Source organism: Lipotes vexillifer, unplaced genomic scaffold (genome assembly GCF_000442215.2).
Source record: "Lipotes vexillifer unplaced genomic scaffold, Lipotes_vexillifer_v1.1 scaffold451, whole genome shotgun sequence".
Classification (NCBI taxonomy): Eukaryota; Metazoa; Chordata; class Mammalia; order Artiodactyla; family Lipotidae; genus Lipotes; species Lipotes vexillifer.
This window is the reverse complement of record NW_006795989.1, coordinates 1,167,692-1,185,518: the sequence shown is the minus strand read 5'-3', so window position 1 is coordinate 1,185,518 and position 17,827 is coordinate 1,167,692. Positions and strand designations below refer to the sequence as shown.

At 44.5% G+C, this 17,827-nt stretch overlaps 1 protein-coding gene across 1 annotated transcript in view; it reads left to right on the top strand.

Moving 5' to 3' along the window:
- KIAA1549L (KIAA1549 like) overlaps positions 1 to 17,827 on the top strand; it is a 136,719-nt gene that overhangs the window by 51,871 nt on the left and 67,021 nt on the right. The window contains exons 12-13 of the mRNA XM_007468083.1: positions 6,103 to 6,230; positions 12,674 to 12,852. Coding sequence (XP_007468145.1) covers positions 6,103 to 6,230; positions 12,674 to 12,852 — 307 coding nt within the window. The remainder of the gene's footprint in view (positions 1 to 6,102; positions 6,231 to 12,673; positions 12,853 to 17,827) is intronic.

Here is a 17,827-nt window from a genome sequence, read left to right as displayed (position 1 = left end):
ATGTCCAGCCTGTATCTTAGAAAGACTACTCCAGCGGCAATGTGGATGATAGATGGGAGAGGTTAGGCTGGAGGGCAGGAGCTTGTTAGGACTTTGCAATAGGCTCACAAAGAGGTAGTGAACTCTCTGGCCAGCCCTGTTGTCTGGCTAAACCAGCTCCCATTGCCAGCCTTGCCTGGGACCACAGTGGCGGCTGGAAAAGCCACATCCTCTCTCCCTCCTTCCTTCCCTTCACCTAACATATCTATCGATTGCTTGCTGTCTCCTAGGCACTAGGGATACTGCAGCAAATAAGACAAAGTTCCTACTCCCGTGGTGCTTACAATTTGGTAGGGAGAGATAGACAATAAACAAATAGAGCAATAGAAATATAGTAGGTTGGGCATTGATGAGTACAAAGAAGAAAATCAAAGCATGGTAAGGGAATGCAGAGCTGGAGAGGGGAACATGAGGCTATTTTAGCAGGAAGTTGGGGAAGGCCTCTCTGATAAAGTGACATTTGAGGAGGACCTGATTGAAATGATGTGTAAGCCTTGAGGTTATCTCGCAGAAAAACTTTCCAAGCAGATGGAACAGTGTGTACAAAGCCCAGGGGAGGGAACTTCTTGACTTGCTTAAGGAAGAGCACGAAGGCCAAAGAGGCTGATATGAACGAGGGGGCAAGTGGTAGCGGGTGGGCCAGAGGAGCTACCTGAGGTTGAGCATGTCAGGCTTCATAGACCAAAGTCAGGACTTGAGATTTTGTGGTGAATAAAGATCAGAAGTCATTGGAAGGTTTTGAGAGGAACAGTGATGGGATGTGACTTGCAATTTTAAAGGTTCACTATGGCTGCCGTGTAGAAATAGACTGTAGAGAAGCAGAATAGAAGCAGAGAGACCCATTAGGAAGCTATTGCAAGAGTCCAGGTGAGAGATGGTGGTGTGGGCCAGGGCGTGGAGGTGGAAGAAGTGATTGGGTTCTAGAGATGTTTAGAAGGAAGGGCTGACAAGATTTGCTGATAGATTGTTGCGGGGTATGGAAATAGAGAGGGATGAATTTGCCATGTATTGTGCTGGGGAAGACTGGAGAAGTTCGTAGGGGACGATCAAGAGTATGGATGTGGGTATGTTAAGTTTGAGATGCTCATGAGACATGCAAGTGGAGATGTTGAGAGCTCCGTTAACCATATGAGTCTGGAGTTCAGAGGAGAGGTCCAGAGTAGAAATATAAATGTAGGAGCTGTCAGCGTTTGGTTATAAAAAGCTCTGAGACTAGACGGGCACCTAGGAGAGTGTAGCTAGAGACGAAATCAAAGAACTGACCCCTGGGACATTGCAACGATTAGAGGTCCAGATAATGAAGACGGATCAGCAAAAGAGTCTGAAAAGCTATCAGTAAGAAAGGCACAAGGAGAGCGAAGCAAGAGTGAAATCTGAGAAGCCAAGAGAAGGGAGTCGTTGCAGGAGGAAGGAAGGATTGTTTGTATCAAATATATAAATTTTGCATTGGAGTCAAGCAGCAAGGCTCTGTGCTTTTCTCTAGGAGATCTTGGTACTTAAGAAAGAGGTACAGAGAAACAGGGGTGGATTTCAGCTTGTGTGGGAAAGAATGTTGAGGGCATGTGGATTAATTATCTGTGGCCCTCTAACAAACCGCTCTAAAGCTTATCAGCTTAAAACAACCACCATTTATTTAGCTCATGATTTTTGGTGGGTCGGCAGTTTAGGCTGAGCTCAGCTGGGTAGTCCTTCTAGTCTGAACTAGGCTTGGCTGATCTCAGCTGGGCTCACTCACGCATCTTTAGTCAGGTGGAAGGCCTGCTGGGCTGGCTTGTTGATGACAGCCTTGTCTGGGTTGGCCAGGTAACTGGGACCTCTTGACATGTGGTCTTGAACCCTCCAGCAGGCTAGCCCCGACTTCCTCAAAAGGTGGTTACAGGGTTCCAAGAGCAGTAAGAAAAGAAGCCCCAAACAGGCTTCAAGTCTCTGCTTTTATCATGTTTGCTACTGTCCTGTTGGCCAAAGCAAAACGCATAGTCAAGTCCAGAGTCAGTGTGGGAGGGGACTACCCTAAGCTTGGTTACTGGGAGGTGTGAACAAATTGGGACCTTAACTGCAACAGTCCATCCCAGCATGAAGTTGAAACATACAGAGAAACAATGGATGATTTATCTGAGTTGACTGGCAAGTAGTATTATCTATAGTAATTATTCTCATTATGATCTTTGCCGAGTACCACCATAAAGGCATGTTAACAGTTTATCACCTATTTAGAGGACACTGAAAATAAATAAATAGAATTACTAAAATTAGAATATTAACATAGCACTGCACTGCCAGGAAGAACAGAAACTTTTGCACCCATTCTAGTTGAGTGGTTTAAGTTGTGCAAAGATTTCTTTTAAAAAAAATTGTTTTAGAACAAGCTATTTTGTTTCTTGAATTTGCAAGGAGTCTACTCTTGCTAATCAAGTTTAAATATTTAACCTCAGATTTTTATTAAGAAATATTAGCTTATGAAACAAATACAAATAAAGAAAACAGTGCCTACCCTATTGAATGATTTCTCCATTTGCTTCATAATTTTACCATAACGATATTTATTAAAGACTGGCTATATCATTGCCATAGCTGTGGGAGAAACATCACCTCTGTTCGAGTTCAGTTGATCACAGGAATCTCGGATCATGTGGGAAGATTTTAGGATGCCACATCCAAGAGCAAGCCCATCACGCATCTATGTTTCTAGCTTCCCCAACTTGCCACTTCAGTTTCCTCATTCCCGCTAGAGCAGGACCGCATGGCCCTTCAGAATGGGGCCGTTAGATGGTCCAAACAGTTTTGCAGGTGAAAAATAGGGGAAGCCAGTGATCTGGTGGTCATTAAGATATCTTTAAAAAATTTGTTTTAAAACTGAAGGATAAATGAAGGTTCAGCCACTTGCAGACAACCAGATGATGTTTCAGGTCCTTTTCCTTATGTAGTCTTTTGGTGATGGCTATTTTGTTGTTCCATGACTGGGATTAATGAGCAAGGATAGAGAAGCAACAGCCATTCGCAATGGGTACTTCAGTGCAGTGATTGGTCATGATTGTTCAGCAGTTGATTAATCCCCACCCCCAAGATTGTTCTTCCAGGATCCGTGTACACCCATACTCAGAATGGGGACTACTGAGTTCAATAGACTTAAACTGCAACCTCTCAGGTGACACTTACTTTCAAAGACATTTTTGTTACTGTCATGAGTGGACACACACACACACGCACATACATAGATCTCACTCTCTGTTTTTGACCAGAAATTCTGAGTTGACAGGTCCATGTAAACATAAGTCTATAAGCTGATGCAAAGAATAAAGCCGAGCTGGGTTTTTTTTTCCCCTCCAGAAATGTGTTCATTCATACCTTTCGTCGGAGCAAGAGTAATAGCCAGAAAATCGTTTCAGGATCAAATGAGGGAAAGGGTACACAAATGCTACAAAAACCATTAAATATTTTGTGCCTGTGAAGTAGGTTGCAAGGAGCCTTTCCTTCTGGACCTCAGTGAAAGCCTCGTTGTGCCACGGAAGCCAGCTGGAAGAGTAGGGATCATTAACTGTGAGGTTCTGAAAACAATCCAAAGGTGTATGTGTGTCTGCACACCCAGCACTCAGCGATCAAATAGTTAATGCCTCATTCATATTTTCCTGAACTACGTTCTTTGTATTACTTTTATGGTGAAAGAGATTGTGGCCAAACAAACTGGGAAGTGCTGAATTAAACACAAGATGAGTCTCTTTCTGACAGGACTGATGAGAGCCTTTGATATGCTGATGTGCTGTAGGAATATCCAAAGAGGGAGTATAGTAATTGACATCTCCCAGACTCATGCTTGTCTGTGCATCCTTGGCGGGGAGCATCTCCCGTGGCCCCAGCGGTGCTCTGTGGAACGCTCGTGGCTGACTCTGCCTTATCCCACGGTTGTGAGCGGGCACTTTGATTGCGCGTGGTTTTTAGGGTGCCAAAGTTCACAAAAGTGTACAGGACTGAGAATCCCAAATTCCCAGAGGATGAGAGGGGGATGGGAGGAGGAGGTAGAGGGGCATCCACCAGGATATGCAGCTTCCACTTAAGAAGCTGCTTACTTATGGGCCAAGGGCTGCATTTTTTTTTGAATTTTATTTTATCTCTTTATACAGCAGGTTCTTATTAGTTGTCTGTTTTATGCATATTAGTGTATATATGTCAATCCCAATCTCCCAATTCATCCCACCACCACCACCCCCCGCTTTCCCCCCTTGGTGTCCATATGTCTGTTCTCTACATCTGTGTCTCTATTTCTGCCCTGCAAACTGGTTCATCTGTATCATTTTTCTAGATTCCACATATATGCGTTAATATACGATATTTGTTTTTCTCTTTCTGACTTACTTCACTCTATATGACAGTCTCTAGGTCCATCCACATCTCTACAAATGACCCAATTTCGTTCCTTTTTATGGCTGAGTAATATTCCATTGTATATGTACCACATCTTCTTTATCCATTTGTCTGTCGATGGGCATTTAGTTTGCTTCCATGTCCTGGCTATTGTAAATAGTGCTGCAATGAACACTGGGGTGCATGTGTCTTTTTGAATTATGGTTTTCTCTGGATATATGCCTAGTAATGGGACTGCTGGATCATATGGTAAATTCTAGTTTTAGTTTTTTAAGGAACCTCCATACTGTTCTCCATAGTGGCTCTATCAATTTGCATTCCAACCAACAGTGCAAGAGGGTTCCCTTTTCTCCACACCCTCTCCAGCATTTGTTGTTTGTAGATTTTCTGATGATGCCCATTCTGACCCGTGTGAGGTGTAGTTCTGATTTGCATTTCTCTAATAATTAGTGATGTTGAGCAGCTTTTCATGTGCCTCTTGGCCATCTGTGTGTCTTCTTTGGAGAAATGTCTATGTAGGTCTTCCGAAGGGCTGCATTTTATTCCAGTCAGTTTTCCATTGTAGGGGCCAGATGCCAGTAGGTGCTGAATTTGGACAGTTGACATCAGAACAACAAGGGATTTGGTGAACCTCTGCATAGCTGCTTCCTGATTGTCTCCCACAGAGGGGAAGGCAGTGTGTCTTTAGCTCAGCCCACCCACAGGCTGATGTGATCCAAGGAGCGTGAGCCTTAGCAGGGGTTCCCAAGAGCCCATTTTTCCCACAGGTTCCAGAACACCAGTGAGTGGCCCCAGTGGAAGGCGAGAAGGCCCTGTGGCTTGCCCTGTGTAAGGCCTGCCTCATCTGGGACATTGTAGGAGACAGAAAGGGAAGGGGCTCTGGCCTGTGGCGAAAGCTCCTACCCACAGGGGGAGCCCTGGCTTCCAGGGCTGATTCGCCACTCCCAGCTCTGTCCTGGACAAAACACCTCGCCTCCTGAAATTCCTCACTTGCTAACAAAGGTGACAATCATCACATCAGTGAGTTGTCATAAGGATGCATTAGCAGTTTGAAAGCATTCAGCACAGTCCTTGGCACATGGTAGGTGCTCGTGATGGGGAGCTTTTGGAGAACATGGGTGGTGTCTTTAAATCTCTATATACCTGTATACCTGACACAAATCCACAGAGGAGGTGTACATAAAGTCTTTCCTGAATGAATGAATAGCTCAAATTGGTAGATTCAAATGTAAGTGGTTGCCAGTTAGCTTGAGTGACTTAATCTTTAGGAGTCAAGCTGTATTCTGTAAAGAGACCAGCCGAAGAGAACCATGTTTTATGCATGTCCCTCAAGATGCCATGTGAATCAGACACTCTGCAACACTATCCAAAGTGCCGCGTTTTAAAAAGAGGGCACGCTTCCAAACGCCACCACTCCCTTGTCCCTACTCACTGGGGGTTCATGAAAAAGAGATGGGAATGGAGGGCTGCGCTCATTGAACTTCTCTGAGGAGCCCAGCACTGGTAAACACACTTCACAACAGCCAGGTCCTTAACCCATGCTGTGTGTTGAGTGTGTTTTTTTCCTTTTCCTGTATCGTGTCTTCTTTGTGGATAAAACCGGAATGAAAGGCTGCAGACACAAACTGTGCGAATAAAATAACCTTGAGAGGAGGCTGCTCTAGTTGAAACTTACCGTCTCCCTGTTGCTATGGTTACCTCCAGCAGGTCGCCCAGTGAGAATGGCTCTGTCATCAGCAACGAATCAGGGAAGCCCAGCTCGGGGAGGCGCTCACCCCAGAATGTAATGGCACAGCAGAAAGTGACAAAGGAGGAGGCATGGAAGAGAAATGGTGAGAAGCCTTCCCTGCCAAGCAGCACCCCCAAGCCCAGCGCACACGTGCGCGCACACACGTGCACAGGCTCGCACACCAGTGTGCTTCAAACCACCGCCCACTCTTCTCTCTACTGTGTCCCGCAAAGGTCCTACGTACCTCTTGAGGTAGTGCCTTACGCCCTTGCCTGAATTACTGTGTTTCACTTCGTCTGCCCTCTGTGCTTATGGAATTGTTCAGGGCCTGAGAAAAACCCTATACAGGTTGAGCTGATGTTTGCTTAGGGATTTTTCTCATTTGGGGGTGAATTGCCTTGATTTGTAGCACCGGGTCCACGAGGGTGGCAGGTTTCTGAAACGCTGCTTGTCTTGGAGAGTCCCCTCATTTTCTTGCCCTGACTCGCTTGATAAGTTTCAGGGCTTCAGTCTGTGCCAGTGAGTCCAGATATTACAAATCCACCTCTCCCAGGAAAATCAAGACAGTAATAAATCTGTCATCATAGAAATCAGCCTGAGCTTGTCTTTTTGCTCCAGGGAAACTTAACCGTTTAGTTTCTCCCTCGTGCAGATCTTTTCACCACCTATAAAGGATTGGTGTTGGGGATTATTTCCAAGTTGTCAGCGCTGCCTTAGTGTGCTGTGGCACCACCTGGAGATCTCACCTCTTAGACATCATTGTGCAGCCTCCTTCCTCCTCATCCCACTTTTGTTCTGAGCCTCGTCTCCACTCGGTCCTTCTGTGTGTGATGCTGGCTTCCTAAAGTGCTGCCACTCAGATCTGGGAAAATTCCTTTTGGATATCAAAGGGCTGTAGGTGGAGTCCTACAGAAATGCTGGGCGAAAAGGCAAACCATCTGGCGCTCTGGTTAGCTGTGCTTCCCTTTTACAGGAATGTGATGAAGTGTGGTTCAGGACTCTCCCTTGAAACTAGTGTCAGAATATTCTTTTGTTTTCGAACGTCACTTACTTCTTTCTTTTTTCTGACCAAAAAAGGAAGAATGGCACAATGGATTTGTCTTCTGCATGGAAAATGTGGTCCCTGTTCCCATTTCCAACCATTATATAAAGCATTTCTTTAAACTGTCAAACTGATTTGATTCTTATATTTTTTCTTTTCCTGATCCCCCCCATGCCGCACAGAGACTGTGCTTTCCACACCGGAATCAGGGTGTGACCTGTGGGGTTTTCCTGGAATATCACCCTACCCGGGACCACCAGAAATTCTGCCCATCGGCAGTCTGCCAAGGCAGCTCACAGCGGGCCACAGGAGCTGTGGCTTATAAAGGGAGATGTGAACTTAGCCACTTTCTCCTCTTTCCTCCCAGAGTGAGATGCTAAGGAAGGTGGTCAGAGGGAGTGAGGCAACCCAGAGGCAATGCAGTGAAGCCACAGGGGAAGGTTGTTTTAACCAACTGCGGTGACTGCCATTGCCTCTAACCGAGATGCCCTCCTACTCCCATCACACCCCTCCTTCCCTCCTTCCTTTATATTCTTCCCAGAAATGTATAAAGTCGAGTCAAAGCCCATCCTCCCCCAGATACCCCATCACCCACCCCAGTCCTCAAATGGCCTTGAATAACTCAGTGTGTGTCTCTCTCAGACTTTTTTACTATGCATATGACAACACACATGTATCTTCACATGTATCAACACGTTTTTTGTTGTATTGCTTTATTTTATTTTGTGCAATGGGATCAATGTACATACTGTTCTGTGCCCTTTTTCTTGCTTAAAAATATGCAATATACAGACTCCTCTGTCAGTAAATACCCACTGACAAGCTGATGCCTTTCCCCGTGCCCTGCATTTAATCTGTAGAAGACGAAGGGGCGGGGTCAGTTTCAGACGCCATCACTCCCCACCCAGCTGGTGAGGCATTGACTTCCCTAAATGTTCCCACTGACCTTCCTGCTCTTGTTTTCCCACCCTCTCTACCTGCCTTCTCATTCTGTTTAGGTCACTTTGATTATTTAAATATCAGGTTCAGAAATAACAACAGCCGGGTGCATGAATAAAATGCAGTTGCTGTACCAGGTTGAGGTTTTAACATGTTTGTTTTCTTAAAAAGCCATCCTTTCTCCAAGTTTACAGTGCTCCATTGCATTTTATTTTTGCCAGAAGTAAACCCAGTGAAGTTTCAGGCTTGGTCACTTCTCTTTGACCAAACGTTCTCGTTCAGTGAGGTTTCACTTCGAAAATTTCAAATAGAAATGAGAGGACCCACTCATTTAATGTAAAATTCAATAGATGCTGAAGCACATCAGAATTCTAGACTGGACCTTCAATGGAACCTACACTTGTCCTTTTTTTTATCACAGGGCTCCACTTTATCACAATACTAGGTTAGAGTTCACCAAAAATATCAATAGCATATTTTATTGGATTAGAAGATGAACAGAAGAAGGGAAGGAAGGAGGGAGGGAGAGAAGGAAGAAAGGAAGGAAGGGAGGAAGGAAGGAAGGAAATAACGTTGAATGGAATTGTGGAAAAACTAAAAGGTGTAGTTCCATCACATTGTCAGCTTGCAAAACGTACTTGATTGTGTGAATGTAGCCTCTGAGAATAGATTGTTCTCTTGGTATGGAATAATCAGAAGTTATTTTTATGGCTTAGTATCCATTCTAGAGGTTAGGGTTACTGAGGTTAATTAATAAATGTTCCTGTACCAGGGTATCATTCTAAAACTCTTCTTGATTTCCACCAGGTTTGTTGCATATGTACCTTCTAATTTTCTACATTTTGTGAAGATAAGAACTTTAAAAGGAAAAGACACTATTCCACTAGCAACATGGCTGGGGGTGGGTGAGGGGGAGGTCCTTATAGCTCAATGGCCTCGTTAGTTACCATAACTGCAGGCAGTTTTAGAGTCTGTTTCAAGGTGATGTTTAAATATAAGTGGGAAAGATAGATGCGAGAGCTAGGATTTTGAAAGCAAAACAATTTGGCATTCTCTCAACTAAATACAGATACTTAAACTTCTGAACCCAAACCAATGTCACCTTAGAAAGAGTGTTTTCCAGGAAAGAGTTAAAAATGAGTTCAAGGTGAGAACATTATGTACTTATACCTTCAGTCAGTGAGAAGAAAGAACCTCCATAAACCCTTAAGGGTGCACGTTCCTTTAAGACACCAAGATTTCACAGCCAGGTTTCAGAATCTAATCACACCTTGCCTCCTAGTTGTCGTGGGGCAGGTGGGACAGGAGGAGGACAAGCATCAGAGAGCGTGGAGGATGAATCACTACTTTCTTAGTGGGGGGCCCTTGAGGATTTGTCAGAAATATTAGCTCAAAAACAGTTTCAGTTTATTCTTTCTTTGCCTTCCCAGTGAGATGAAGGCTCACTTATTATTTGATAAGCAACACCAGAGGGCAGTGATTCTAGTTGTAAATTATTTGTCTTTGAGCTTTAATAAAGATTCCCCAAAAAGGAAAATGTTTTGTTTAAGAGCATTTTCTGCTTCACGTGGGAAGGTTCTCCCCATGCCAGTTCAAACATAACGAAATGAAATCTACCTTTCCAGCCTGATTTACTGAAGTTCACACCAGCAATGCAAATAAAACACAAATAGATACAGGGTGGATGCTTGATGGCATTTACTGTGATGATGTTCTAGAATACTTCCTCAATTTCACTGTGGCCCTTTAGCATTGTCCCATGCTTTTTTCTTTAGGGACAAATTACACTTTAAATATTCCCACGAACCTGCTGTATTCACATAACATTTTAATGTATTAATATTTAATGCAATGCCTTTTAATGTAGTTTTTCCATACAGTCCTTTTGGGGGGAGGATAACTATTTTGCTCTTAAAGAAACCTAGAGGAATTATTGTGCAAATCTGAATATGACTTTGAGTGATAGTGGAAAGGAACTGCAGTTTATACAGTTTCTAGGGTGTTCTTTTCCTGTCCCATTATAGTTATGCTCCCCCCTTTCCCTCCACGGGGTGACGAGTAAGGGTGTCACAACCCAGAAGCAATAAGAATGCTAGGTATCATCTCTTCAACCTCGGAATGGTTAACTTTTACATGTTTAATTGTTCTGCAGGTACTAACAGCATCTCTTTTTCCAAGTCAGGAAATTTTAGTCATTCCTTCATTCATTTACTCAGCAAATCCCTATTGAAAGCCAACTGCATGTGAGACATTGCTAAATGCAAAGGCATGAGCCTTTAAAAAGATGGGCAAGAATTTAGCTCTTCTATTCTAGTGGCAGGGGGTGGGAGCCGATTAAATCAATACAACGAATCAATAGTGATAAATGCATTGAAGAAAATATAACAGAGTGATGAGGTGAGTTTTTTTTAGATTGGTGGATAAGGAAAGTCTTTTTTAAGCTGCAACTTGAAAAATAAGAAGGAACTAGGCATGTAAAGATCTGGGGAAAGAGCAAATGCAAAATCCTGGAGGTGGGAACAAGCCTGCTGTGTTCAAGAAGGCCATTGTGGCTGGAGCAGAGTGGCTCAGGGAAGAAGCGGGAAATGAGCTCAGCAAGGTAGCCAGGGCCACATGGTACAGGACCATGTAGGTCACAGTAAAGACTCTGGATTTTATTCTGAGAGAGATGAAGCCTTCAGAGGGTTCTGATCAGAGGAGTGCTGTGATCTGGTTATCTTTTGAAAAGATAATCCATCCTGGCCGCTGGTGGAGTGTGTATTTTAGAGGTAGGAAGACAAGAGTGGCAGCTCAAAGGAGGGGCATTGTTTAGGAAGTGTATTGGTTACTTATCACTGCATAACAAATTACCCCAACATCTAGCAACCGAAATGACAATCTAAATTTATTATCTCATGTAGTATCTGTGGGTCAGGAATTCAGAAGTGGTTTAATTGGGTGGCTCTGGGTTCAGAGTATCTCATGAGGTTGCAGTCAAGATATTGGCCTGGGCTGTAGCCATTGAAAGGCCTCACTGGGCCTGCAGAACCCACTCATAAGATGGCTCACTCACATTATTGTTGTCAGGACTCTCAGTTTCTTGCCACATGGACGTCTCCATAGGGCTCCTTGAGTGTTTGCATAACATGACAGCTGACTTTCCCTAGAGGGAAGTGATCCAAGAGAGAGCAAGGTGGAAGCAACAATGCTTTTTTACGACCTAGCCTTGGAAGAGATACATTGCCATTTCTGCAATTTCCTGTTTTGTCGCACAGGTTAATCCTATGTGGTTGTGAATATTGGGAGGCAGGAATTACTGGGTGCCATATTGGAGGCTGGGTTTCTTAGGAGTTGTCCGGTGGGAGATAATGGTAGGAAAGCAAGAATTGCCCAGCAAAACTGCACTCTAAAAAGATATATGCATCTGGTAACACATCTGAATAGAGATTTTCCTCTGTCATTGGCTTCTTAGTGGCCTGCTATTTACAAATAAGTCCACAGAACCCAAAAATACTCCAATTACAACCCATGGTTAGACTCTGAGGTGTTTTAGCCACATTGCAAAATAACAATTTACTTGGCTTAATTTGACAGATCTTCTGTGATTATGATAAGTGACAGAATGGTACAAACTATGTTTCTCAATAATTTAAATGACATCCCAATCTCTCGAGACAGGAGGAAAGATGAATACATTTCTATTACATTCATATTTCATATAACACCTATTTTGCTCCTAAATTGCCGGCTGGCTTGGTTGTTTGAGCAGGCTTAATTTATCTCTTGCCAGGCCATGCTCAATAAACTGTCATTCGTATAGTTACTTAATGGGAATGTGCTTTAAGAACAAGTAAATCAGCAAGGTACCGCTGGCCCTCCAACGTCCTCCGTCAGCTTAGCTATGGAAGCACAAGCAGATGGCTGTCTTTCAGCAATCACAGCAGAATCCTCTGTCAGAGGGGAGAATTAATTTAACAGAGTGTAGGTGGAAATCGCTCTACTTAATTAGGGGAGTCGTCTGTAGCTTTAAATTCATTTCTCGGGTGGTTATTTCTTAACTTTCTTTTGTTTTAGACACATGAAAGAAACCTAACCCTAATCATTGTTTCAGGAGCAATTACTGTGGCTGGTTGACGAGGGAAGACTCGTGACCTTCACGTGATGCCAAAATGGGTAGCTTTGGTGGCAGAGACTAAACTGAATGCTGTTATTCTCTTGATTGTCATATTTTGAGAATAGTTGCCAGGTTTGGCCAAATGGCACTTTTCCCATCTCCGACTCAAACAGAAAGAACAAATTTACTTTTTTTTTTTCAAGTGTGTTCTGTCACAGTTTTGAAGGAATGGTTTTTACTTTTTGAATTCAAACCAGTGGAGGGGTGAAGAGTGTAGATCTTAAATTAAAAAAAAAAAAAAAGAAAGAAAGCCACGAGCAGGAGTGAGCCATTGGCACAGAACCAGACACTGTCGTTCCTGAGGTCATTTTGAGTAAAGTCGTGTCCTTCGGCCGTGAGCCTCTCATATTTTCCCCCACGGTGGCGCAGCTTCCTCACACCAGAAAATCAATGTGTTTATGTTGTGCTTTAGTGGTGGCGAGTGACGAAGAGGAAGGAGCCGTCCTCTTTGACAGCTCTGGCAAGGCGGCTGCTGATCCCTTTGACACGTCTTCTGGGTCTGTGCAGCTCATCGGAATAAAACCCACAGCCCTCCCCGTGGTGCACCCCACCTCGGACAGGAGCCAGGAGCCGGTCGTACTCAACGGCGAGGTGAGCACCTGAGGACCAGAGCAGGAGAGAGAGCGGGTGCAGCCAGGCCTCCGTGGATGCGGACTAAGGAGTAGCAGCTGGGGGTCCTGGGTGCAGGTTGCATCCAGGTGTACGGGGCTCTGGGGGTCATTTTTACCTCTGCATGCGTGGGCCTCAGCAGAACTAATCAGAACACATGTCACCCCAAACCAGTTTGCTGAGTGATGTTTTCAGAGCATTTTCTACCTTCATTAGAAAGCCCAAAGGGGACTTTTTAAAAACTGTAGTTGTGAAGGGAAACATTAGAAATTCTGCTTCCCCAGCACCTCACCCACACAGCCTGCTGTCTTTCTTGGTACTAAACTGGTCAGAATGGCACGTCTGTTGCAGTGGTGGTGAGAGGCACTTGAATTGATAGGGGACCAGAGGAGATCCAGACCGGGATGTGGCCCACTATCTAGGCTTTGAAATGACTTTTATTCCTTTGAGCAAGCTTGAAACAACCCTTTGTCTGCTTCCAGGAGGATATCGATGGATATCATGATGTTAATCAATTTTCCTAAGTCTGAAAAAAATTATTAATGTACACGAGAATAATGATTCCACCAAAGAAAAACAGATAGATGGATGGATGGGTGGGTGGATGGAGATAGATAGATAGATAGACTGATAGAGGCAGTTTAGGGCAGAGCAAGAGAGTAAATTGGGTAAACATTATCTGCCATTTCTCCATCTCCTGCAGCAGAATGGTCAGTGGGCTGAAGATGTTTATGATCCTTTAAGGCCATGCATGTGGAACCTGCATGTGAATACATTACACATGTATGCACGCATACACGTACTTTCATATATTTTTCTCTGTTGTTAAGCTGTCAGGTTGGTTTTTCACTTCATTAGTTTATACCCAGCTATGGCTACCTGCATCAGGAGGGAGATCGCCTAAGCTTTGACGTCTCTTTACCATCACACCTGGAGGAAAATGCGACAGCCCCATACAGCTGTGTATTGTAAGCGCACTTGAGTGGCTTGTCTGCATCCCCCATCCAGGCCACATATAAAAGCCTGTTACAGACCTGATTCAGGAAGCTCCTCTGGTTTTCTGGACAGAAAGACCGAACTGCTTAGAGGTGTGATGAGTTGAGGTTCATCAACTTTTAAAAAGAATTTAACTGGGAATTCCCTGGTGGTCCAGTGGTTGAGACTCAGTGCTTTCACTGACGTGGGCCAGGTTTGATCCCTGGTCGGGGAATTAAGATCCCGCAGGCCATGCGGCATGGCCAAAAATAAATAAATAAAAATAAAAAGAACTTAACTGGTTGTGGACTTATAGAGCACTTCTATTCCAACCTCCTCACTTTTTTTAGACAAAGAAACTGAAGCCAGAGGGCTCAGGTGGCTTGCTCAAAGTTGCACTGCAGGTTATTGTGACAGCATGATGTTCAGGCCCCCTGGCTCCCTGTCCAGTGCTCGCTCCTTCCCTCTCTTTGACTTCCTGTGGCCCATTAGTGAAAAAAAGCATTGTGCTTGAAAGAGTATAGACTCCCCAGCCATGCTGCAAGAATGTGAATCTACTTACTATCTACTCACTCTTACTCTTACTATCTACTTACTCTTCTACTTACTATCTTTGTGACCTTAGGCAGGTTAATTTATCTGTGCCTCAGTATCTCCATCTGTGCAATGGGACTGTTGTGAGGATCAAATGAGTTAATACATGTAAAGCACTTAGAACAGTGCCTAGCCTACAAGTACGTTATTATTACTGTCATCATCATCATCAGTCAGCTAATGAGCAAGGATTCAGTGATCATGTACTTTATGCCCTTTGGCCCTATAACTTGGGAACCTGTACATCTTCCTAAAGCCAATCACAGCCAGTGAATCTTTCCTTATACACAGTTCTGCCACTGGACATGCAAGCCCAGTGATTAGAGGCCTCTGAGGTTATCACTAATGCACTGGTAACTGCTCTTCATTAAGACCCTCTGCCCAGTATGGGCCCAGGTGATGGCTGCCATGCCTGGATCTTTTCACCCCAGCTTAGCCATGTGAATGTCCTGGGGACAGGTTCCAGATCTCGGCTAAATCTAACTTACCACTCCCTTTTTCTGCTGGGCCCATCACCCTGTCACAGGAGAACAGATGAGCATTTTCCCTGTCCAGAAATGGCTGCATGTTACACTTTGGTAGCCGAAGGAATAGACCTTGCTGACATTTGGATTGGAAAGGAGCCCTGAACTGTTCTCTGTAATTTACTGCCTTGTGGCATTTGAGGCAGATTGTCTTATAAGTTTCCTCTTTCTCCTCTTATGGGCAGCTTGTATAAGTGAAGAAAGTACAGCCTCAAAGCCATAAATTTTCCTTTTATGAATTATAGGTAATTCTTTTAAATATTATTTTAAAGAAAACATAATAACAGCAAAGTTCAGAAAGTAAGAAAGGTCACTGTAACTTCACTACCCTAATATATCCTCTGTTTTCATTTTTTCCACCTTCAAGCTTTTGATCAAACTCATGTATATTTTAGAACCTCATCATAGACAGACAACTTTATATCTTGTATCTTAAGCGTTTGCTGTGTTGCTATTGTCTTTCTGATGATCACTGTGAATGACTTGATGGAGTAGGTGCACCATTGATTGGGAAACTACTCTCCCATTGTTCAAACCAGGTATTTTTGGTTTTAGTTTTCATGCATGACTTTTAAAAAGTTTTTATTTTGAAAATAACTTTAGATTTACAAAAGAGTTGCTGTAATAGGACAGAGAATTCCTTTACCCAGCTAGTTCTTTACCTGCTACCCCTACTGTTAGCATGTTATGTAACCATGGAATAATGATCCAACCCAAGAACATAACATTGGTACAATACTATTGACTAATGTGCAGATCTCATTTGAATTTCACCGGTTTTCCCACTCATGTCCTTTTCCTGCTCTGGAGTCCAATCCAGTTTCACCGGTTTTCCCACTCATGTCCTTCTCCTGCTCTGGAGTCCAATCCAGTTTCACCGGTTTTCCCACTCATGTCCTTCTCCTGCTCTGGAGTCCAATCCAGTTTCACCGGTTTTCCCACTCATGTCCTTCTCCTGCTCTGGAGTCCAATCCAGTTTCACCGGTTTTCCCACTCATGTCCTTCTCCTGCTCTGGAGTCCAATCCAGTTTCACCGGTTTTCCCACTCATGTCCTTGTCCTGCTCTGGAGTCCAATCCAGTTTCACCGGTTTCCCCACTCATGTCCTTGTCCTGCTCTGGAGTCCAGTCCAGTTTCACCGGTTTCCCCACTCATGTCCTTGTCCTGCTCTGGAGTCCAATCCAGTTTCACCGGTTTCCCCACTCATGTCCTTGTCCTGCTCTGGAGTCCAGTCCAGTTTCACCGGTTTCCCCACTCATGTCCTTGTCCTGCTCTGGAGTCCAATCCAGTTTCACCGGTTTCCCCACTCATGTCCTTGTCCTGCTCTGGAGTCCAGTCCAGTTTCACCGGTTTCCCCACTCATGTCCTTGTCCTGCTCTGGAGTCCAGTCCAGTTTCACCGGTTTCCCCACTCATGTCCTTGTCCTGCTCTGGAGTCCAATCCAGTTTCACCGGTTTCCCCACTCATGTCCTTGTCCTGCTCTGGAGTCCAGTCCAGTTTCACCGGTTTCCCCACTCATGTCCTTGTCCTGCTCTGGAGTCCAGTCCAGTTTCACCGGTTTCCCCACTCATGTCCTTGTCCTGCTCTGGAGTCCAGTCCAGTTTCACCAGTTTCCCCACTCATGTCCTTGTCCTGCTCTGGAGTCCAATCCAGTTTCACCGGTTTCCCCACTCATGTCCTTGTCCTGCTCTGGAGTCCAATCCAGTTTCACCGGTTTCCCCACTCATGTCCTTGTCCTGCTCTGGAGTCCAATCCAGTTTCACCGGTTTCCCCACTCATGTCCTTGTCCTGCTCTGGAGTCCAGTCCAGTTTCACCGGTTTCCCCACTCATGTCCTTGTCCTGCTCTGGAGTCCAGTCCAGTTTGACCAGTTTCCCCACTCATGTCCGTGTCCTGCTCTGGAGTCCAATCCAGTTTCACCGGTTTTCCCACTCATGTCCTTGTCCTGCTCTGGGGTCCAGTCCAGGATCCCACGTGGCATTTAGTTGTCTTCTGAGTCTCTTCCAGTTTGGGACAGTTTCCTTCTTTGTGAGCATTTTGTCTTTCATGACCATTGCTCTTTTAAAGCCAGTTACCATGTAGAATGTCCCTCAATTTGGATTTGTCTGGTGTTTTCTTATGCCTGGATTGAGGTTATGAATTTGGGGCATAGCTATGGGAATGTTGTGGCCTTTCGTGGGCATTGCATCAGGAAGTACTTGGTACTGATATGTCTGATAACTGGTGATGTTAACTTTCATCTCTGACTTTGAACTTCTCTTGGAATGTTGTTTCAGGAGAGATTCCAGAAATGGATTCCTGGCTCAGAGGATGTCATGCTACCTTCTCTTTACTGGTTTTCTCAGTGGCAGGCAGAATGAGGGGACAATTAAAGATTTGCGAGATGCTACCAACCTAAAGATATCATCAGGACCCAGGTTGGGGAGATCTTTGAAAGAGTTAGAAAAAATATGTCCCTCAGTCTGTTTCTTCAAATGCTGTAAAAATAAAGCATCTAAGATGCAGCCTCATGTTAGTGAACCTTGGGCTTCGTACGTTGGTTGATACGTATCTTACCTCTGGATGAATTCATTGCTACGATAACCCAGCAGTGTGGAGTGTCAGGACTGGAGTCTCTGCTTGCACATTGAACCGCATCCCGGGCATTTGGGAGTTTATCTTAGAGGATGGGCTATAGTTACTCAGGCTCATGACTCCAGAGCTAGCTGCGCGGATCCTCGAATGAGCTCTGATGAAACACCACACTCTCACCACAACTTGTTGGCCAGACACAGCTAGTGCTATATCTAATCTTCAAAGCCCCCAGGTGTTGGTTTGCATTGTTATAGGCTGCTTCTTGCAACTGGCTTGCCCCTTCCTCTTTCCC